General features: G+C 36.6%; 1 protein-coding gene across 1 annotated transcript; it reads left to right on the top strand.

Moving 5' to 3' along the window:
- Positions 1–1306: 1306 nt before the first annotated feature.
- LOC121415656 lies at positions 1307–22191 on the top strand. The gene is made up of 3 exons (XM_041608950.1): positions 1307–1513; positions 2728–2986; positions 21264–22191. Exons 2-3 carry the CDS (start codon positions 2777–2779, stop codon positions 22056–22058), a joined length of 1005 nt encoding a protein of 334 aa, XP_041464884.1. The 5' UTR covers positions 1307–1513; positions 2728–2776; the 3' UTR covers positions 22059–22191.
- The last annotated feature ends 1756 nt before the right edge of the window (positions 22192–23947 follow it).

Genomic DNA, 23947 nt, shown 5'->3' with positions numbered 1-23947 from the left:
AACCGGATCTGGTAAAAAGACTTTCAACTTATAATATAATTTTTGAAACAACCGGGTCTGGAAAAAAGACTTTGGACTTATATCATAATTTTGTTATTATCCGGGTCTGGAAATAAAGTCTTTGCACTTTTGTGCTATATGAACGTACTACTATAGGATATTAGTTTAGAACGGATTCGCCAAAAATCCCTTCAAATTTATTACATTTGTGGGTAAAGTCATTATTACATTTGTGGGCGATCAAAAATTATTACATTTGTGGGTAAAGTGTTATTACATTTGTGGGTGTTATTACATTTGTGGGTAAAGTGTTATTACATTTGTGGGTAAAGTGTTATTACATTTGTGGGCGTTATTACATTTGTGGGCAAAGTGTTATTACATTTTTGGGCGTTATTACATTTGTGGGTGCAACAGGTGTGGGCTGAAGCCCCCCTCGCTTCCGCGGCCCCTGCAATACATTGTGCTCACTCCACCATGAACATACGATATCAAATTTGTGTGGAGTGGCTAAATGATGGATAGTAAAACAGCATAACACCATAAAATTCACATAAAACAACTTTTGCCCAACTATGTATTTTGCACAATCTGAAAAACGACTCTTGTGACTTTCAAAAAATGGTTATTTTTTATTCAATCTTTAATTACTCATGCATGACTCAACCGATCAGTCTCATTTTTGACCAGGAGTTGCTCAATGAGTGTAGAAAACTACCTGCGAAATATCATATCTCAAAATAATTCCGTTCAAAAGTTAGAGCAATTTTATTTAGGGGGGACTTACTTTTTTGTTGTGTATAGTTATATGCACATCCCAGTCAGTATGCAAATGAGGGAACTGATGACATCACTCACTCACTTTTTCTTTTGTATTTTATTATAAGAAATCTGAAATATTCTAAATTTCTCCTCATTGTCATGTGAAACAATGTTTTATTTCTCCCTGAACATGTGGAATTACCATTGTTTAACATTATATGGTTTAGTCGAGTTGATCCTTATTGTCTAATCTGTAAAAACTGAAATATTGTATAATTTAAACAAAAAAAAACAAAAGAAATAGTGAGTGAGGGACATCATCGATTCTTTCATTTGCATAATTATGACTAAAAAAAACAGCACCCCCAGAAAAACTTTGTGGAGGGGGTGCTTAACCAGGCCAACTTCCCATTGCCATGTGTATGCCCTTAGAAATTCTACAGTTGCGCGCACAACGTGGCTTATGTAAAGTCGGGTCAGTGGCAGGGTTATTGTGAAAGCATCTAACTGTAAAAAAACCCAATTTGAATAGTGTTATTGTTACTCGTTACTAAACATGCTAAACCTGATTGGTGTGAATCGCTTTATTCACCAACCAAAGGATAACAATATCATTAGCATCTGAAGTGCGAAGTAAACGACGTTATACCTGCAGCGATATATAAAGGAGTGGTAAAATAATTTTTTTCGGATATCCCACTTTTTAATTCGTAACTTGATGCTGATTCAGGGACACCATTATAAAAGCAAAGTAAGTATTCAATTCCTGACTCTAAGTTTCTTACTATAGCTTCGTTTTCGAATTTCTTAGTAACTCTGGGGACAATGGATTCAAATACGGAATACATGGTGATGAGGAAATACTTATGGCAACAAGGGTTTCCTTTTTTTTGGGGGGGGGGAATGTTTGAGCAAAATTTGAAAACACGTTATCAATGTTATAGTGTATAATGTATTGGCAAAATTGCACCAATTGTTAATTTCCTTACTTTCCCTCTTTCTCTCCAATCAGTATTCCTACATAAACACACACCCACTCCCACTCACCCCTCCCTTCTCTCTTGTATATATATATATATATATATATATATATATACACACATATATTCAAGAAATTTTTCGTAAGCTTTGAAACACTGGCGGTCACTCGTCGTTGGTGAAAGATTAATAATATTAATCTTTCACCAATCTTTCACTATATTATAGTGAAGTAAATATACTATGAGACATCGTAACTTCTTCTCCTTTATTTGTGAAGCTTTGATCTATAATTCTATCTTCTTCAAGAATCCATTATACAGATTAAAAAAATACAGAAAACAGAGTACACCAACACAATATGATGCATGGCTAGATACTCTAAATTTAACCTACCTTTTCGGTATAAAGTATATGATTTAATCGTATTTAATATATTGTTCTAATCAGCATTGCTTTTTATTCGTTAATGCCTCTATTTATATCTTACATCATCACTACTACTACTACTACTACTACTACTACTACTACTACTACTACTACTACTACTACTCTACTACTACTACTACTACTACTACTACTACTACTACTACTACTACTACTACTACTACTAGTAGTACTACTACTCTACTATTATTACTACTACTACTAATACTACTCTACTACTACTACTACTACTACTACTACTACTACTACTACTACTACTCTAAACACTATTTATTATTATTATTATTATTATTATTATTATTATTATCATCACCATCATCATTTTCATTATCATCATAGTTTCTACTGCTCATGTGCTACTAATATTGCTCATTTGTAAAAAAAAAAAAGAAACCTGAAAATGCAATCAAAGTGTGTAAGCCCCTATAGGTGTCTGTGTATTTAGGGGCGATGTGAGTAGTGTGACAACCCTTGCAATTCATTCCAACTTCTCTAACTGTTGTTTTATTTGTTTTATTCTTTTTCTCTGCTATTTAACAGAAACATCAGTGAATAATTTTAAAGTGGAGCATTAAATCTATAATCAAGAATGGGGGAACCAGCGAGAACCTACATCTACCATTCGGCTATGCTGCTGTTCTCTTTCATGGGCGCATGCCTCAACTTTGGCTCGATGTGCGCCATGTTGCTTAACAGGGAATTAAGAAAGGGCCGTCATGTCTTCATTTTCAACTTGGCTCTAGCGGATTGTGCTTCGGCTGTCGCAATATTTGTCGTCAACTTTTATGACTTTCCAGAGGTGAACAGACTTGTTATTTGTTTGTTAGTATGAGCAGAAAGTGTGTGTTTATCTAGAAGGGAAGTTTACTCTGAAGAAAAGTTAGTTGCATATATACTAGAAAAATATGGTTAAAGGTTTTAGGAAAATCCACGAACTATAAAGAAAGTTGGAAATTAGAGCATTTTTATTCATGACGTCATATAAGAGCATTTTTTATTTGTTTATGATGACTATAAAAAGTAGATAAACACATTCTTCCAGCAGGTGTGGAATAATTTGCCTCTTGGTATACTGAAGGTAAAACGAAATTCATTGTAATTTCAAAAAGAAAGTCTTCATTTGTTTTACTCGTACACGATGTTTGCGGAAGACGCTCGCATATGACGTCACAAAGCTTAAACTTCTGATAACTTGGAAAATCTTTGATGAATTTCATTCAAACCGTTACCAATATTTTTAAAGATTTTTTTAATGCTTTTTTTTTCAATAAACTCTTTTTTGTCAGGGCGAACTTCCCCTTTAGGTCGTGCCTGGGCAATTACCACCAACTGTGGACGTAAATGTGACAAATTACTATCAAATCGGGGACGTTACATGTTGAGTACTTGGAGTGTGTGTCCCTGCATTCGTGTCTTTTGACAGAGTATGAGTATTTTGACGTACACGGTTGGTGCCATAAACTTGTATGGGTAAGGCATGTAAGGTGTGTTTGCATTAGTGTAAATGCCACATACATCAATGTGTGGAAGTGGGTCGAAATGAGGCTTAGTATTACAAACAGAATAAAGAAGATTATATGATTTGATCATTATTGAGCAATAGAAATTGACAAAGGCCTGGAATGTTTTAATACGTTTTATGCAATTTTATTGGTGGGTTAGTTTCATGTTTCATGGCTTAATTGCATGTATATTCCAAATCGAAATACTGGATATACATAAATATCAGTGATCATATATCCATTTGTAATGATAACAATAATGTGACGTATCATAGGCGCGAAATCTATTCATTAGAGTGCTAAAGGTACATACATGTAGAGAGCAGTGAAGAAAAGAACAAGGTTTTGAGAAGACCTTTAAAGAGACCTTATTTAGGGATAAATTGTAATCTTTCCAGGAAGGCTCTATGCCAACAATTGGAGCTTGGATGGAATGATATTTCCCTCAGGGTTTTTGAACTATTTGAAATCTGGACTAAAAAAATGCTACTAGAGAACCAGATACTAAGTATATTATAATATACTTTTTGGTGTGTAAGAAGTGAGTTTCTTTCGACCAAGATGCTGATCCAAGAATGGGAAGAAAAGTGAGCAACAAAATACCCGACTTTAATAGGGAGCCAGTGCAGTATGAGGGCTTTTCTGGACAGCTACACCAACTTGATAGTGTCTTGAAGCTTAAGGGGGGGGGGTGGAGGGGGAGTTGGGCATGGGAACTTTGAACAGCCAGGCACTGCAAAACAAAATCAACCCGGGAGGATATTTTTTGTGGAAGATTACGTAGTTGGTAACGAACCGATTTACAGGAGGCATTGTCAATGCAATATATGTGAATTTAAAAACTCCAAGTTAGCGGCAAGTAATGAACGGCTAAAAATTGGGAAAAATTGAAATAATTTTTTTTACAAGCTGCACTTTACAACCAAATAAATTTTCATTTATCTAAATTCAGTCACGAAGAATAGGTTCTCGACAGAGGCGTCGATTTGGGGGGGGGATCGCCCCACCAATAAAAACATTGGGGGTGGGCAATCACATCGTTTTGCCCCAAATAATTCCACATGTGCAAAAATAAAATAAGATTGCAATGTTACACAGAAATCAGCAAGCGAGATTGAGATACGAACTCGTTCTTTATTTAAAATCGTGCTCAAAATGTTCGTTTTTCAGATTGAAATATAAAAATTTTCAGCTCGCGCTCTCATAATTTCTTTAGCAAAATCAACACTTTTTATGATTAAATAGGTGAGTAGATAATCCCGTTTTCAGTTCTATACCTCAAAAGAAGATCCGCTTCGATTTGCAATAATCTTTTGTTGGATGTATACTTTGTTCTTTATTAAAAACGTCCATTAAAACTGTCATTTTTTCAGATCGAAATATCAAAATTTTCTGCTCGCGCTTCGCGCTCGCATCTATTGTTCTTTTTTTTTATACCCATCTTAACCTGTTAACCATTGGTACCAAAATACTTAGAATATCAAGCTTTCAGGTCAGAATATAAAGAAATTTTAGCTCGCTCTTGGCACTCTGTGTAGTGAGATACATGCATCTATCCTCATCAGTTACTACAAACAGTCATAAACAGGTACCTTTTTCCTGCTTTCATGTCAGTATACTAAAACATTTATTAATTATTGGTAAGATATGTATAAAATATAGGCCTATGTGTGTGTGTGTGGGGGGGGGGGTGAGTTTGTTTGTTTTGTCTGATCGATCGCCTTTGGAACGTCGATTCATGACTTTGCCCCTCAATCTGAAAAATGGATCAACTGTCGTGAACAAAAAGTGGGCATGATAAGAGCTTTTTCCCCTCTACTAACTGAGTTGAATTAAAGTAAATCACAAGTTGAATATCGTTGGAAGAATTGGACAAAGAAAAACCTACTGCAATCTAAAATTCTATTCATTTTATTCAGCACTCCTTGAAAAAGTACGATTCAGTAGTGATGGTAATTCCCACAGCATAATAAATAACGCTCCACGTAATGCATCCATCAGTGACGGACCATCACTAATCCACTAACTACCAATAAATAAGATTAAAGACCACACATCTTGAACAATTTGTACAAAATAAGCAGCACACATTTACATGTACCCACCAACACAAATAGAAACCAAGCGAGCAAACACCACACACACATCCACCTACCCTCTCACTTCCACTTACCCACACACCCTCACACACGTACACCATCACCCCCCCCACACACACACATATATATATTATGTATATATATATAAATATATATATATATATATATACATATATATATATATATATATATATATATATATATATATATATATACATGTATATATATATATATATATATATACCCGAGGAGGGATTATTATTGATCAGAGTCAGATTTCCAAACTTTTTTAAGGGGATTACATATATATATATATAAATATATATATATATATATATATATATACATGTATATATATAAATATATATATATATATATATATATATACATGTATATATATAAATATATATATATATATATATATATATATATATATATATATATATATATATATATATATATATATATATATATATATATATATATATATAAATATATATATATATATATATATATATATATATATATATATATATATATATATTTGTAAATGTAAACCCCTCAAAAAAGTTTCGAAATCTGACTTTGATCAATAATAATCCTTCCTCGTTTTTAGTGAATATTAATCTATAATTGATACCAATGAATAGATCATCTAATTCTCTTTAAGATGATACCCTACATAATTTGATTATGGTTCATATGGAGGTGCAGTGCTTTGAAATGTGGGGCAAGGTCAAAATTCAAAAGTTGCAAAATGATACAATATTGAAAGTCACTGTTCTTTTTTTCAGTGGTGACGAGACTCTCAGCGGTTTATTTTGTCTTCATGCACCTTAACATCAACATTAACACGGAGATCTGTGAGATAACATGGTTCGTGTCGTGGTTTGAAATACCCGTGCATGTTTGTTTGTTTGTTTGTTTGTCATGTGCTTGTGCAGAGGTGTGTTTGATTCCATGTTAATGTCGACGTTAAAGTGCAAACTCACTCATCACCACGGAAAAAAGAACAGTGACTTTCAATATCATGTCATTTTTGCATTTTTTAAATTTTGACGTTTCCCCACACTTTAAGGCACTGCATCTCCATGTAAACCATAATCACACCATGTAATATAGGGTATCATTTTAAAGAGAATTAAATAATCCTCTGAATGATATCAAATATGCATTGTGTAAACTTTGAAGTTTGGAGAAATTATCGGCTAGACTCAGATTTCCAATCTTTTGAGGATTATATATATATATATATGATTCAATGGATACGAAAAAACAAAATAACATGCAATAATCAAAGATCAAATAATGCATTTATGATAGCGATTCTCAAAAGAGTGTATAGGCTAAGAAAAATTTTGCTTGCCTCTAGATCACTGTCCCCGGTAGGCCTAAAACTTTTTTTATTTTTTATTTATTCAAATCTAATCACCCCCAACGAGAAATTGTCGATTAATTCCATTTTTTATCATTTGTTCATACTCGTTTACAAATTCAAATTTCAAAAAAGCGAATGGCGCGGTAGAACATCGTCATTATCTTGAGCATAGAAACAAATCACGTTTTGGGGTCTAATCCACTCTCTTAAATATTCGTATCATTTAAAGGCATGATTCTATCGTATCTCAATTGATATTTCCGATTTTATTTTTTGGTCTCAGAATTCCTGATGGAAATGACACAAGGAGTTATGATTAAATGACTTGATTATTTGTTTATTCATTTATTTATTTCCTGATTTCTTTTATGATTAATAAAGAACGTGAATGCTCTAAGTACTTGGTCGGCAAACAATATGTTACCATAGATAATCAGTAAAGACAATTTGTAACTATGAAACATGTGATGCATCAGTGGTCAACTTTGGGTCCCATTTTTATTGTTCATCAATAACTTTAAAAAATATTAAAATTGTGAGATTTCACTTGATACAGACGATACCGTTATCTTCCTTAATTTCCATAACTCTTCTGAAATTAAAGAGCATTTACAAATGACCTTGATTTAATATGCAAGAACAAAAATTACAAAATATATACCTCTGCGAAATCAATTCTAAACAAGCATGAAGACATTCGACAGTGTATGCGACCTACAACCGTATCTTGGCAGTCGGGTGAACAAAGACTGAGATGACATTGTTTTTTATTAAAATATCAATATAATGCCTCCAATTACTTGATATCACCCATTACCCATGCACCTTTAACTATCAAAGTTCTCTTTTCGACCTTTAACTATTGTATCCGCTATTCACTAAGTTCTCCCCTTGACATTCCATTCCCTAAAACTGAATTCAAAAGAAAATTATTCTCGCATAAAGCAAGCACCCTAAGCTTCGTTTTTCAGTTCATACCACCAATTCTATCTATTCTGCCAACTGTCAATCATTGTAATATAACCTATTTTGGTATACTTGTTTCAGTTTTGTATTCCTCTCTTTACTCCGAAAGATTTTATTTGTTGTCATTTTTGTAGTCAAATATTTTATGTTAATTTGCATTTATATTTGTGTTCGTATACAGGTGGAGGGTTTCATAGCTAAACCGGACTATTCTTCAACTTATTCTATCATTTGTAATAAGTAAAACATGAATACTTAAATAATAGATAAAAAACAAACTTTTTAACATAATTATTTTATTTCCACACTAATATGTTTATGGAATTTCTGCTACATTTGAATATCTTCTAGACAATTAAAGTTCCATAAGAATCATACTATTTATACAGACCTTCATCCCTAATATATCAATTTACACCAGGAAGCGAAAGTAAGCTAGTCCCTTTCTTCTGAAAGAAAACAAAATAGAAAAATACAAATATCAAATATGATGAATTACAATCAACAGAGAAAATTTCTCCATAATACGGTAAATATATACTGTGAATAATCATGATTGTGTTTCCATGCGAATATTTAAGAAAATATTACAAATTTAAACAACCTTTAGCAGCATATTGCCAGAATAAATCATATTGCATTGTTCAACAGACATAATCATGTCCGAGTAAGCATTAACAGAAAAGTAATATTTATTTCCACTTTACGAGTTTCCTTATTGTTTCAATGGCCTTGGTGGCAGGTGGCAAATCATAAAAAACATATCACTTGTCTTGTCATGCTTATCTTACCATGCGTATGACAGAGGGCAAATCTAGACAACTTTCGCATTGTTTTCTTTTTAAATCCAACTTCATTGTTTCATCATGCACATCTATTTGCTATAGTTATATCCAATATTGGTTCGCATGAGCATACATATACAGTGTCTAAAAGGATTATTTGTACGCTACATAAGCAAAATGAGAAGGTGAACTTTGCTGAAAACCCAAGATTCCTAACTTGGCCATCGTATAATGAAAGAGAGAAGTATTCATGCTACTTTCTGGTTCCTATTATATGGAAGCTTGAAAGTGCCACTGAGATGTTGAGATAATTATCTCGGGAAGTCGACATCTTGATAGCAAAAGATAAGATGACGAGATCCTGGATCTCATCATGTCGACATCTTGTAGAAGAGATGATGAGATGACAAGATCCTGGATCTCATCATGTCAACATCTTTTAGAAGAGATGTTGAGATGACAAGATCCCGGATCTCATTATGTTGACATCTTTTAGAAGAGATGATGAGATGACAAGATCCTGGATCTCATCATGTTGACATCTTTTGGAAGAGATGATGAGATGACAAGATCCCGGATCTCATCATGTTGACATCTTGTAGAAGAGATGATGAGATGACAAGATCCTGGATCTCATCATGTTGACATCTTGTAGAAGAGATGATGAGATGACAAGATCCTGGATCTCATCATGTTGACATCTTTTAGAAGAGATGATGAGAAGACAAGATCCCGGATCTCATCATGTCAACATCTTTAGAAGAGATGTTGAGATGACAAGATCCTGGATCTCATCATGTTGACATCTTGTAGAAGAGATGATGAGATGACAAGATCCTGGATCTCATCATGTTGACATCTTTTAGAAGAGATGATGAGATGACAAGATCCCGGATCTCGTCATGTCGACATCTTTTAGATGAGATGATCTGACAAGATGCTTGCACCCGGGGGGGGGGGGCCACTTACATTGACGAGTGGATACCATGCGCGACCAAAAAAACACGTAAAAAGGATGTCCTTTTCACGATAGGGCACGTTACGTACGTAACGTGATAAGGGTGTCAAAAACACAAAAATAATGAAAAAAGGGTATCTATTTTGCTAGGAAAAGTACGTGTTTAGGGTCGAATTTGCGGGGATGATAAAACAAACTTAAAATGTTTTATAAAGGATGTCCTTTTTGCCCCAACACTACGTGTTTAGAGTCCTATTTGCGCGAGGTGTAGAAGGTGGGTCGCACTATATAAACCAAAGTAAGGTAAAGCCGATCGACGACCGAAGGACCCGTAACAATAAAACATTCCTGTACTTGTTTAGGGGTTCATTTCAGGGAATATTTGCCAAGAGTATCGTTTTGTTTCCAATACTTGTTAAGGGTAGGGTTTCACACGCCAATACTTGTTAAGGGGTGCATTTTCAGAATATGGAAATTACGTGTTTAGGGTGCTTTTCGAGACCCCATGGTCGCGCATGGTATCCACTCGTGAATGGAAGTGGCCCCCCCGGGGCTTGCACCTGCACGCATTAACACCGACAGGAAGTTGGTTGATATTCGATATTCAAACTGTGAAGTTGGTTCGATATTCAAACGCATGTGAATTTGGTTAATTTTCGATATTCAAAATTAGGGGCTTTCAAAGCTAAATAGGGGGGTTTAACAGGTGCAGCACATCTCGGGCAACCATAAATACACTGGCTTGCCCTAGTACGAGGACATTTAGGGGACAAGGTCAGTGAAGAAAAGGGCATGAGATTTTTAATTATTTTTTTTTCGAGAGACCCCTAGGGATATCCCGACGGCTTAGCCAGGGTTACCACGTATCTTGACTTGTAGAACTCGACTCGGGCAACCAGATAAACACTAGCTTGACCCGGCGCATGCACATTTAGGGGGCTCAAATTAACAAAATTAAAGGGAATAAAGGGCTATTTAGAGCATCTTTTTTAATTTAAAAAAGTATATTTTTTCAAGGGGCCCCCAGAGATATCCAACGGCCTAGCCGGGGCAAACAGGCATCCTAACTTGTTGAACGTGACCCGTGCAACCAGATAAACACTAGCTTGATCAGGTGCATGCGCATTTTGAGGTCTAAAATTAACTAAAATAAAGGAATATTGGGCTATATCAAGCATTTTTTATATTAATAAAGTGATTTTTTTAAGTGGCCCCCAAGATATCCAAACGGCCTATAGCCGGGACAACCAGGCATCCTAACTTGTAGATCTTGACCCGGGCAACCAGATTTGCACTAGCTTCATCTGACGCATGCAAATTTTGGGGGCTCAAATTAACAAAATTAAAGGAATATAGGGCTATTTCAAGCATGGGGAACCACGGTCCTGACTTTTTCCCCATCCCTTGGTACCGCCAATGGGTACAGTAAAAAAACAAGGAAAGATAGAAAAAAAGAGAAAGAAGCGAAAGGGGGAAAGGGGAAAGGGGGGGGGGGGGGGGGGGAGAGAAAGGAAAGGGAGAACGGATGGGTTGATCGTATCATTGTATGAACAGGATATTTTATAATCATGCCCCGAGCATATGGGTTGTTCGTATCATTGTATGAACAGGATATTTTATAATCATGCCCCGAGCATAAGGGCGAAGCTCATTGCGTGATAAGGACAAAAAAGAGAGGACACACCATAGCGCACGCAGCAAAAATTTGCTTCATAATAAATCTCAGGCGAGCGAAGTGAGCGAGACAAAAAAATCACCTTTAACTTTGAGATTGATTTTGACATGGTATGCAGAAAATGACATCATATTTTTTTTTTGAGGGGGGAGTGCTATGCGGATCGGGTCCGGGGCAATGATGGCACCAAGTTTTTTAACCTAGGAGGAGGAAAAACAAACATTTTGGGGCCGGGGGTGGTGACACACAATTTTTTGTTAAGGATTAGCTGTTTGCATTGATCGGGTCATAAAGATGATATCTCACCAAATAAATAATGCAAGCGCGGAGCGCGAGCTGAAAATTTTTGATATCCGGGATGATACCTGGACGTTCTAAGCACTTTTTGTAATACTAATCATGAACTGAATGGCTATCTAATTAGCTGAAAATATTTCATTTATGAAAATTATGAATACGCAGGATATGTATCTCGCTAAAACGAATAATGAAAACTCTAATAACATATGATTTTTAAGCCCCATGTGAACAGATATTTTACTTATCTCAATCATTAATAACCGCGAGCGTGTAGCGCGAGCAACATTTTGAATGGATCAAGAGGATAAAATTTTTAAAATTTAAAGAACAAAAAACATTTTTGGAGAATTATGACGTTTACAACACACTTTTTTCTTCAAATTTCGGGGGGGGGGCAACTCACTGGGGCCTCCCCATTCGGTGGCGCCACTGGTCTGGGGTGGAGCCCCCGGAGCCTCGTGATATTTTTAAATATTGCAGATGGCCAATTTTTTTTATCATATCGCGGGTACATACACCACAATTATATTAAGTTCAACGCAGTTGCGGATAATAAACGAAATATGCTAAGGCACGACAACATAGCAAATGTGGAATAATTTGAAAAAGTCGCAAGCGAGCGAAGCGAGCTAGAAAATTTTGGCCTTTTAAAATGATTTTGAAATTAAATTCTAATTATGTGATAGTCGCTTTGGAAATTTAGTCGATCAATCAATCAAGAGCTTTGAAATTAGTCACGCGATATTGTCTAAAAGAGACATTTTCGTTCATGAAAGTTTTATTGGAGGGGTATTACTCCTTGCTGGTTAATTGAATTGAAAGATACATATGCAAAAGAAAATGTCTCATGACAATCATTTAAAGATTAGAGGAGCTTTATACTCATATTTTATATTTTGACAATACGTTTTCTATCGATATACGTCGACATCTTTTCTCCATGATATGACGATCTACAACAAAAGGTTAAATATATTCATTCGACCCAACCAATTCTCATTTTTTTAAATTTTGTAAACTGATTACAATGAAGAGTATGACTATGATTAGACTGATTCTAAAAACAAAGAATGGGCAACCACTAAACATATTTTGTGCGAATAAAAGAAAAATACAAGTGTCACTCAGCTTTCGGAATATTTTATTGGCGGAGGAATGAGGACTGAGTATAATAGATTAAGATCTGCTCATGAGATGCTTTACCGAGTTGCCCCCTAAATGTGCATGCACCGGGTCAAGCTAGTGTTTATCTGGTTGCCCGAGTCGAATTCTACAAGTTAGGATACGTGGCTACCATGGCTAGGCCGTCGGGATATCCCTGGGGCCGGCCTCTTGAAAAAATACTTTTTTAGTTAAAAAATGCTCTAAATAGCCTTTTATTCCCTTTAATTTTGTTAATTTGAGCCCCCTAAATGTGCATACACCGGGTCAAGGTAGTGTTTATCTGGTTGCCCGAGTCGAGTTCTACAAGTTCAGATACGTGGTTACCCTGGCTAAGCCGTCGGGATATCTCTAGGGGTCCCTCAAAAAAAATCAAAAATTAAAAATTTCATGCCCTTTTATTCACTGACCTTGTCCCCTAAATGTCCTCGTAATAGGGCAAGCCAGTGTATTTATGGTTGCCCGAGATGTGCTGCACCTGTTAAACCCCCTATTTAGCTTTGAAAGCCCCCAATTTTGAATATCGAAAATTAACCAAATTCACACGCGTTTGAATATCGAACCAACTTCACAGTTTGAATATCGAATATCAACCAACTTCCTGTCGGTGTTAATGCGTGCAGGTGCAAGCATCTTGTCAGATCATCTCATCTAAAAGATGTCGTCATGACGAGATTCGGGATCTTGTCATCTCATCATCTCTTCTACAAGATGTCAACATGAAGAGATCCGGGATCTTGTCATCTCATCATCTCTTCTAAAGATGTCGACATGATGAGATCCGGGATCTTGTCATCTCATCATCTCTTCTAAAAGATGTCAACATGATGAGATCCAGGATCTTGTCATCTCATCATCTCTTCTACAAGATGTCAACATGATGAGATCCAGGATCTTGTCATCTCATCATCTCTTCTACAAGATGTCAACATGATGAGATCCGGGATCTTGTCATCTCAACATCTCTTCTAAAGATGTTGACATGATGAGATCCGGGATCTTGTCATCTCATCATCTCTTCTACAAGATGTCAACATGATGAGATCCAGGATCTTGTCATCTCATCATCTCTTCTACAAGATGTCAACATGATGAGATCCGGGATCTTGTCATCTCATCATCTCTTCCAAAAGATGTCAACATGATGAGATCCAGGATCTTGTCATCTCATCATCTCTTCTAAAAGATGTCAACATAATGAGATCCGGGATCTTGTCATCTCAACATCTCTTCTAAAAGATGTTGACATGATGAGATCCAGGATCTTGTCATCTCATCATCTCTTCTAAAAGATGTCGACATGATGAGATCCAGGATCTCGTCATCTTATCTTTTGCTATCAAGATGTCGACTTCCCGAGATAATTATCTCAACATCTCGGTGGCACTTTTAAGCTTCCATACTATTATCCTTGCATTTCTATGTATTCATAACTGATTGTCTGTAAACTTGTAAATTGGTAGTATAACTGATTGGGGGGAATGCAGGTGGACCACTAAACCGGGGTTTCCCCCTACTCTTATACGAATAGTGCAGTGGGTTCTTAACGTGCAATGGGGGTGACTCTCCTCTACACGGGGCCTCCATTTAACGTCCTATCCGAGGGACGGAGTGTTTTCCAATGTAACATAGCCTGCATCTATGAAACATGGAAGAGACGTTTACACACAACGCACTGGCTTCAGTCATCCGCCCGGGGTGGACTCGAACCCACGATCTTTGGTTCGACGGGCAGACGCGTTACCGACTGAGCCAACACCGCTCTCTAATAATTTGAAATAATGTATACTTTTAGACCTTGCTGTGATCATTGGAGTATAGTATCAGTGGCGTACCGTGGGTCATGGCATGGTGGGGGGGGGGGGGCACCAGCAAAAATGTCGAAGCGCGCTAAATTGCCAGGTATACTGACCTAACAGAAACTTTTAAAGGACGGTGCCATTAAACGGATATGTATCTCACTTCTCAAATAATGCGAGCAAGAAGCGCGAGCTGAGAGTTGTGGAGCGTTGTGGCCCAGTGGATTAGTCTTCGGACTTTGAAACAGAGGGTCGTGGGTTCGAATCCCAGCCATGGCGTAATTTCCTTCAGCAAGAAATTTATCCACATTGTGCTGCACTCGACCCAGGTGAGGTGAATGGGTACCCGGTAGGAAGAAATTCCTCGAATGCTCGAGCGCCCGATCAAGGTAGCCGTGCTAAAGCCGGGGTAATAATAGCAGGGCCCGCTGGGAGAACAGTTTTCGGAACTGAAGTGGCTACCCTGGGTAAATATGCCTCTATTATTATTATTATATTATTAGTTTTGATATTGAGACCTAAGAAAGGACATCATTAGCAAATTTGTGTAATCATGATACGTACCTCTCTCACAAAACAAAGAATGCGAGCGCGAGCTGAATTTTTTTTGGGGGTATATATTGTCCCGAAACAGGGACATTTTAAGGACTTTTTAAGGAATTCATGAAGAGCATACATGTCTCACCCTAGTCATCTAACGCGATTGCCATGCAAGCGTTGGCTGATTTTGTTAGAATTACACCTAACCCATGAAAATATCTGACTAATCAATTATTGCGAGCACGATGCGCGAGCTGAAAATATTTGAAGTTCAGAACTGAAGAGAGGCATTCTAAGGCATGTTTATAGAAATTCACTGAGGCCATAATTATTTCACTAACCAAATGATAAGAGGGCGAAGCGCGAGCTGATTTTTTTGTATGAAGAGCAGACATCTCACCAGTTCACTAATGCGAACGAAAGCGCGGACAGATCTGCATTCATAACATTCTTATACAATACAATTCCCATTACGTAACAAACATAGCATAGCCAGGTATCGGTAATTGATTTTGGTATGAATTAGAAAGAAAAAAAAGGCATTCTAAACAAATGTGATTTACTACCAACTAAGAAATTTTTTAACATTTACAGTTCGCAGGAGAAAGATTGTCATTATAAGCAGATTGCTTGAAAAAATGACAATCCCGGAATAAGACTCATTAAATTAATACATACATTTATAACGCAGAATAAAAATGTTATTGTGTTCATCATTTTATATGATGAAGATGGAGATGAATGAGGATGATGGTGGTAATGGTGAAAATATGTGTGATATTCAGACCTTAAAAGGGGGGCAATCATGAAATAGTCATAAGAAAGCATATGTCACTACATAAAACAATAAAACTGGAAGTGCGAGAAATATATCTGGTGTACATTGACTTGAAAACGGGATGATTTAGTTTAACAGGATTATATATATATATGTATACATGTATATATCATTATTCCAACAATGAGAGCACCAGGAATGATGATAAAATTCTTACGTAATATTTTTTTTTTGGGGGGGGCAGCCGATGGGGGGGGCGCCCCCCGTAGTTACGCCACTGCATAGCATGCGCTGTTTCAATGAACATGAATATTTCATATTTCCGATAGATGAGACGATATGTTTTTATTTAATATGCAATTCGTGATTATTTCATTTTTCTGTCAAAATCAAATGTAATATAAAAGTTAAAAAGAAAGCATGGCCTCTGTTTTACACCTTGTTCCAAATAGTGACCACTCATACATGACTGATTATGAATCATGAAAAGGATCGGAATTTTATATGAAATTAAATCATATCATCTCAACTCTGAGAAAAAGGGGGAAATAAGTCATGATCATTGAAGCATTGACAGCTACGCTTCAATGATCACAGGAAGGTATGAAATATGCACTATCGCACTTAATGAATTATAATCATTCAAATAATCATTCATGCATGACTGATTTGCAACTAGGTGGAAACGAAGGCTGTACCTTTCCAATTCATATGATGTATAAGTATATAATATTTACTGGCTGAGAGGGAGATGCCATATATATTTCCCGAAGTAGTCTCATATTGTCCCGCGTGATGAACTGAAGAGGGCAATATGCGCCCACTGAGGGAAATATAATGTGGTATCTCCCGGAATTAAAGCAAGTCAATATTATTATTAACTGTAAGCATATACGGCTGTATGATGTGTAATTGAAGCTATTATTTGTAGCAATTAATGTCTGTTTACCTGTTGGTACTTCTGATTTCACGTTTCGTGAACTTAATTGAATAATCCTGTCTAAGAAATTATGACGTAAAGTGTATATAGCGCAGGTGTGCAACATGTCGCACCACAAATTGTCACCCTGCGACCATGCACTTTTGCAAAAACTGACACCAGAAATTGTCACCCCTGCACAAATTGTCGCGAGGCGATTGTGCCAATTTGTGTCGGCAAAAAGAAACCTAGAACCACATATAGTCGCCCATTACACAAATTGTCTTCAGCAACCAGTTTGGTGTGTAGTGTATGTGCGTTAGGGTGTGCGTCGTTGTTTGTGGTAAGGTTGTGTGCGCTGTGCTATAGATGAGTGTTGTGTTTGGGTGGGCGCGTTTGTGTATCATTATTATTCATTTATTTATTCAGTTATTCATTCATTCATTTGTTTATTTATTTACGTATTTATTCATTTATAATTATTATCATTTATCATAATTATTATTATTATTATTATTATTTTTTTTTTTTTTTGGGGGGGGGTTATATCAACTTGTTCTAGCAGTAGCAGTTGGCCAAACTTTCTGATCGTCTAATACCATATGACACCAATCATTAGAAATGTTCGTAATCATATCAGAGTCAATCATTACTTACATGAAACACACACCCACCATCACCCACCCCCACACACTTTTTACAACATGTTTTAATAAGGATTTCATTCAAATGAATTACATAAACTGCAGATAAATACAAAAAGATACAAATCTTCATTTCATATCAACAAGGATATGCAAAAAAGTAAACATATATTTACCAAGAACTGAAGCAAATAAGGCTTGAATGAAACTCCTTAAAATTATACTTTTATATCTGAAAAAAGAAATTACTTAACTGCGTCCCCTACCCTCTATGTATTTAGATAATAATTAAGATTAAATGGCTATATAAATGATTTGCAGGAAAACAGAAATCAATCGAAATCTAGTATTATTGCATCCCATTTTAAACTAAGCTTCAACATAACTTTACATAATTATACACACATACACACACCCACCTGAACACCCATACATCCATGCACATACCATGCATACGTAAACAAACATAGTGCACTGTATATACAAATCTGCATAAAGAACGTTTAACATATTTTAAGCGCAATAGGATACAAAAAAAAAGAAAAAAAAATCTGCAAATCATATTGATACAAGATAAGGGGAAATTGAAATGAATTAGTAAAAAGAAAAAAAAAGAAAATAATCAACATTCACACCAGGATTCACACTCGCACCACACTAGACACATCACACCTGTTCACATTCAAATCCCTTTTCACCGTCAGTTCATCCCATTTCTGTAAAAACTTGCCTGACTTCGTTGCCAGGCGTCTTTCTTCTTCTATACAACCCGTAATATATTTGTGTATTTTAATAAATGACGGTACCCGGTACACTTTTTTTCAACCTGTTTTTATTAGGATTTCATTCAAATGGATTACATAAACTGAAGATAAATAAAAAAAAAACTACAAATCTTCATGTCATATTTACAAGGATATGCAAAAAAAGTACATACATGTATGTATTTACCAAGAACTGAAGCAAATTAGGACGAAATGAAACTTAAAATTATACTTTTATATCTGAAAAAAAGAAAGTCCCCAACCCTGTATGTATTTGATAATAATTAATATTAAATGGCTATATAAATGATTTGCAGGAAAACAGAAATCAACCTAAATATATTATTTTTGTATCCCATTTTAAATCAATCTTCAACATAACTTTACATAACTATACACCCATACACACACCCACCTTAAAACCCACACAACCATGCACATACCATGCATACGTAAACAAACATAATATATACACACTCACCCATACACCCCCCCCACACACACACACATACACACACACATATGTATATATATATATATATATATATATATATATATATATATATGTATACATATATAGAGACTTTTCACTAGGGTTCGACGAAATGGGAATACGGATAATGGACCGATAATTCATTAAAGAAGCGTAATGGGAAAATGACAAAGTCGCGGAGGAGGGGTGTATGCATATTATGGCCCCTCGTCACTAGCCTGAGCCCCGGCTTAGCCATTGTGACGAATTTTGTGTTGAGTTAAAACTTGTCTCCAAAATGACTCCTTAAGGAAAAAATCATTGGATTATGGAAGTCTTTTATCGTCTTCACGCTGGTTACAAAACCCTGTGCTGTCACGGAATGGCGGCACGGCTATAAACCCGTTATAAATGCATTCACAGAAGAAAAGTTATCCCAGCACAGTCCCGGGATAAATTCCTGTACCCATTCACATTACCTCAATAACAAAACACGTACGCGTAGGCTTGTGACCACATGAGTGACCCGATTCTGATACACCGGAAATACTTGTGGGCGGGGAATCGAGCCCACGCCCTTCAGATTGAAAGACGAGAGTCATTACCACTATTATAGACCACGACGCTACCACAGCATAGTAAACATTACCACAAGTGGTTTATCCCGGTGTTGTAGTGTTGTGCCTTCACGCTGAAGGAACACTGCGACAGTCGCAGGTCCATCCCGCTACAATTGATATAACTTGCCTATTTTGTTGCATATTCAACCCTTGTAGTTTATTGCGGGTCCGAGAATTCACACTGAAGGCGACATCGCTACAGTCTCGGGACATTCCCGGTATTATAGCGGTGTTTGTAGCCAGTGTGAAGACGGTGTTATAGTCAATGATTCGTTCAGTTGATCTTGGTGTCTCTGTTCATGATATAAAACTATAGCAATAATAAATTCTAGTTTGAATGGATTAAATTCCAGAGATATTTATCTTATAACGACCCAGACGTAGGCTGGAAGAAAGGTCTGAGGAAGCCAAGTTGAGGAAAGGTCGAGGCCCAGACGGACACTCGCCATACTCCGACCTCAGACCAAAACGACTTACGTCTGGGTCGTATTAACAAATATTTTGAGAATTTTAATCCATTCATCATAGAATTTTAGTCCGACTAGGATCGCACGTCTGATCAAGGCTAATGTAACACAAAGTGACAAGCGATGCAATCAATTTGTTGGGTACACGCTTTGCTACGGGCTTCAAATTGTGATCAATTGTGAAATTGATTATGATCACTCTGCAGAGCTCGCTCATTATGTTTTTTTTTTTACTTATTCATGTTATTGGCCGTTGTTCCACCATGGTAGGTCTTTCAGTGTTGCACTTGTCTTGGGAATTTTCGTACAAAATTTGCGAAAGGAACCTTTATAACTGCATTACCATAGGACTTTTGGCAAACTTTTGGACGTATTTCTGGGACGTAAATTGCGCACATATATGCCTCCATGAAGATCGCCAATTAAAGGGGAATCCAGCCTTGGCCATAAAATGTTGTGTTGGGAAGGAGAAAAATAAATTAAACAGAATGGTGAAAGTTTGAAAGAAATTGGACAAGCAATAAGAAAGTTATAGCTGCTTTAAAATTGAGATCACTAATACTATGTAGATTTCAAATTGGCAACTGGGTAAGTAAATTATGACAAGGGGCAAGGACAACTTCCCATAGGCCATGTACTTTATTATCAGGGATTTGTGGTTTTCTCCTAAGTACCCATTCCCCTGGGGCAATATGTAGTATATTGTTTTATGTCCTCATGAAAGAAAAATATAATTTGAAATAAAACTTTTGGGAAAAATGACATTTTAGCCATAATATGTATTGGAGTACATGGAAGAGTAGTCCTTGCCTTACATCACTATGACATCCCATATACGGCCAATTTGAAATCTCCATGGGTATAGTGATTACCAATATTTACAACTTTTAAAAATTCATATCTTTCTTTTTGTTTGTCCAATATTGTTCAAACTTTCACCTATCAACTTGTCTGATTTTTCTTTTCCTTATAAAAACAAGTTTTTATTTGGGTTGGATTCCCCTTTAAGGTTGATCCATTGGGCAACTGATGTGTCTTTCATACAAAATAAGTAGATTTTTTCATCTACTTGAACTTCACAACTGCTACAGACTGTTGCCTGCATACTACTGCATATAGGTCTAACTACACACTGAATATGATACACTGCACAAAACGTTTTCTTTTGGACCAACCTTGACATTTTTTCAAAAGTAATCAATCAATTAATATAGTATTTCCATTTTCTCTTCATTTCTTTTCAATCCAGATTCCATTTGAAATAGAAAACGTCTCCTTCTCATGGATGGTATCTCTGTTTACTCTAAGTTTGGTCATATCATTACTTAGCACGCTCGCCATTGCCGTCGAACGCCTCCTCATCCTTCGCGTTGACAACTACTCAAATCGTCGTTCCTGCACAGCAAGGCTCTCCGTTACTATCTGCGTAATCGGCTGGATAGTTTTCCCATTACTATATTTTCTGCTTCATGGATTCGACAGGATCGCGTCACTCACGCTCCTCTATTGTGTATCTCCTAGTGTCATCCTGGGATGCATAATCTTCACGGCTCTATCCTACATCCTCATCTACAAGCGAATCGTCACGATCTCGGACAACGTCAGACCCGAAGAGGCAGCCCTAGTGCGCCGCGCAAAGAGCAGCAAGTACGTCATCGTGACCTTCGCTCTGGTTGTCGCAAGCACGACAGCTTGTTGGGTCATCATGTGCTGCGTGATGTTGGTAGAGTACGCCACATACTTCCAAGGCACCTTAGATCCGGACACTTTGGAAGTTCTTTGGTTCCGGGTCTTATCCGATGTTGGCAATGTTCTGGTGTGTATCAATGGCATTCTCAACCCAACCATTATTTGGTTGCGTCTGCCTGTGTTCAGAAGACAGCTCTCCGCTTGCTGTAATAGACTCAGGTGTCGAAACGTGGATGAATCACAGGACCCAGCCCTCGTATCATCAGAATCTCCGACCGCTGTCATGCAGCCCTCGATCTCGTTCATGAGCTCTGATATGCCGGAAATGACATCAGCTTCTGTTCTAAAGGCGTAAATTATAATTTGTAGATTTTCATAACACAAGTCAGATCAAGTAGGTTGAAGCGGAAATAGAAGTACCTGCAGATCCAAATCGATATTGCGAGGGGTCTTCATTGTTCATTCCAGGTTGTCTTTATCCTCGTTTATTCCAAATGTATTTAATAAAAGGTGTTCAATGGAACCAGTTTTAACATAACAACGAGTAACGGGCCATATCATCCATTTGAAAACTTATTCGCGCCTCATCTTTCTAACACCGGCGCCGATGAAAACTTCGTCGGCGCCACTTTGATTTCAACAACGTCGCCAGTGAAAACCGTTCGGTGCTACTGATCGGCGACTCTTGATTCCATCATAGGCGGGGTCAAGACTAATCTGAGACGACAGATTTAGTCAGGGGCGCCTAATTCTTCAGACCGGCTTAACTTGATCTTAGAACCGGGACTGTGTAGAATTGCAAGCGGTACCGCTCATAAGGTGGTTGATAGTGTGCCAATAATATCAGAAGCGACGAAATTGAACTCTCTTGGAGGATACCACTTCTAAAAGGAGATCTCATGATTAAATAGGTCTCTTTTTTTAGATTAATGTGCCCTTTTTCTTGTGCTCAACGGTCAGATATTGCATTCATTTTTTTTTATCTAACAGATTTTTGACAAAGGATATAGGCCCGATGATTATTGCAAACACAGCTTCACTGCAAGGTCAATACATTAGTACAGGCCCAAAATACATTCCTATTCAACGGTCCGAAATTCTGGAACTCCCTGTCTAATAATGTTAAAGACAGCGTCTCTTTATACAGTGCAAAAACTGGACAGATTTGGAAAGTCTATAAAATTTTTGTTTCAAATAATGATATCTATATTTTGGTGTCAATAGGTGCTCTAAAGTCTTATCCTTCAAATGCCATTAAAATAATTTACTTTCGTTCATGCTGAGCGAACACGGAATGTTTTTGTCTGGGGTTAAAAAGGAGGCTTGCGCCTAAACATGCAAAATGGCATAAAATAATAATATGATGGTTGGACTTCTTATCATCCTTACATTATTTTCATTTTTATTGTCTTATCTTTTTCATCTTATATGTCCAGTTATATCATCTTTTGTTACTTCACCAAATCAAGCTGGTTTGTGGTCAGCCCTTCCCCATTCTGACTTTTTCTCCTTTAAAGAAAAATTACTTACATGTTATTATCTTGTCTTGTTCTGTCCGGTCTCTTATTTTGTCTTGTCTTCTATGTCTTGACATTCACTCTCTCTTTCTGCTTTTTCTTCTATTGCGCAACGTATCCTTTACAGCGAAGATCTCTTTGTGTGAATAGCTTTGCATTTGTTCAGTTATGTTTACATCAATATGATTTCGACCTTTTTGTTCCTTCTCTTTTTTCTTTCCTGTATACATACGCATACATGAATAAGTCGACTATATTTTCTTCATTTCCAAATTAGGGGGATCCATACTTTGCAAGATTTGCTTTTTAGGGGACCCCCCTCATTTCCATTTATGCTCAATATTATACTGTTTTTTACGAAGTAAGAATGCTCGTCTGTAAAACTGTACTTGATTTGTATTACTTTAGATTATTTTGTATTTTGTTTTGAATGGGACATGGAATAAAGAATTGAATTGAATAACTGACAGCCCTCTGTGGAAGCGCTTCCTTTTCATTTCCCTCTCAGATGATGAAATTGGGATGCAATCGTCCCATAATAAATCACCATAAAAATGAAGAAAAAAAATATATATCTTCACGTAACTCTCTTAAAAAATAAACAAATAAAGTGAATAGTAAATACAGTCTTAAAAAGGAAAGGGAAAGGGTTTAAGCGCTCGCTCGCTACGATCGTTCCCGTTCTAAATATCTCGACCAATGGCACAGTTGGTTTTTTGTTTGTTTA

The sequence above is a fragment of the Lytechinus variegatus genome, chromosome 5 (genome assembly GCF_018143015.1).
Source record: "Lytechinus variegatus isolate NC3 chromosome 5, Lvar_3.0, whole genome shotgun sequence".
In the NCBI taxonomy this organism is placed as follows: domain Eukaryota; kingdom Metazoa; phylum Echinodermata; class Echinoidea; order Temnopleuroida; family Toxopneustidae; genus Lytechinus; species Lytechinus variegatus.
This window is presented reverse-complemented; position numbering and strand designations above follow the sequence as displayed.

Bases quoted from the DNA above. Each gene is read 5' to 3' on its own strand.
- LOC121415656 (XM_041608950.1), top strand. From the start codon at position 2,777: ATGGGGGAACCAGCGAGAACCTACATCTACCATTCGGCTATGCTGCTG. The intron at 2,987-21,263 runs GTGAACAGACTT...TTTTCAATCCAG, and splicing joins ACTTTTATGACTTTCCAGAG to ATTCCATTTGAAATAGAAAA.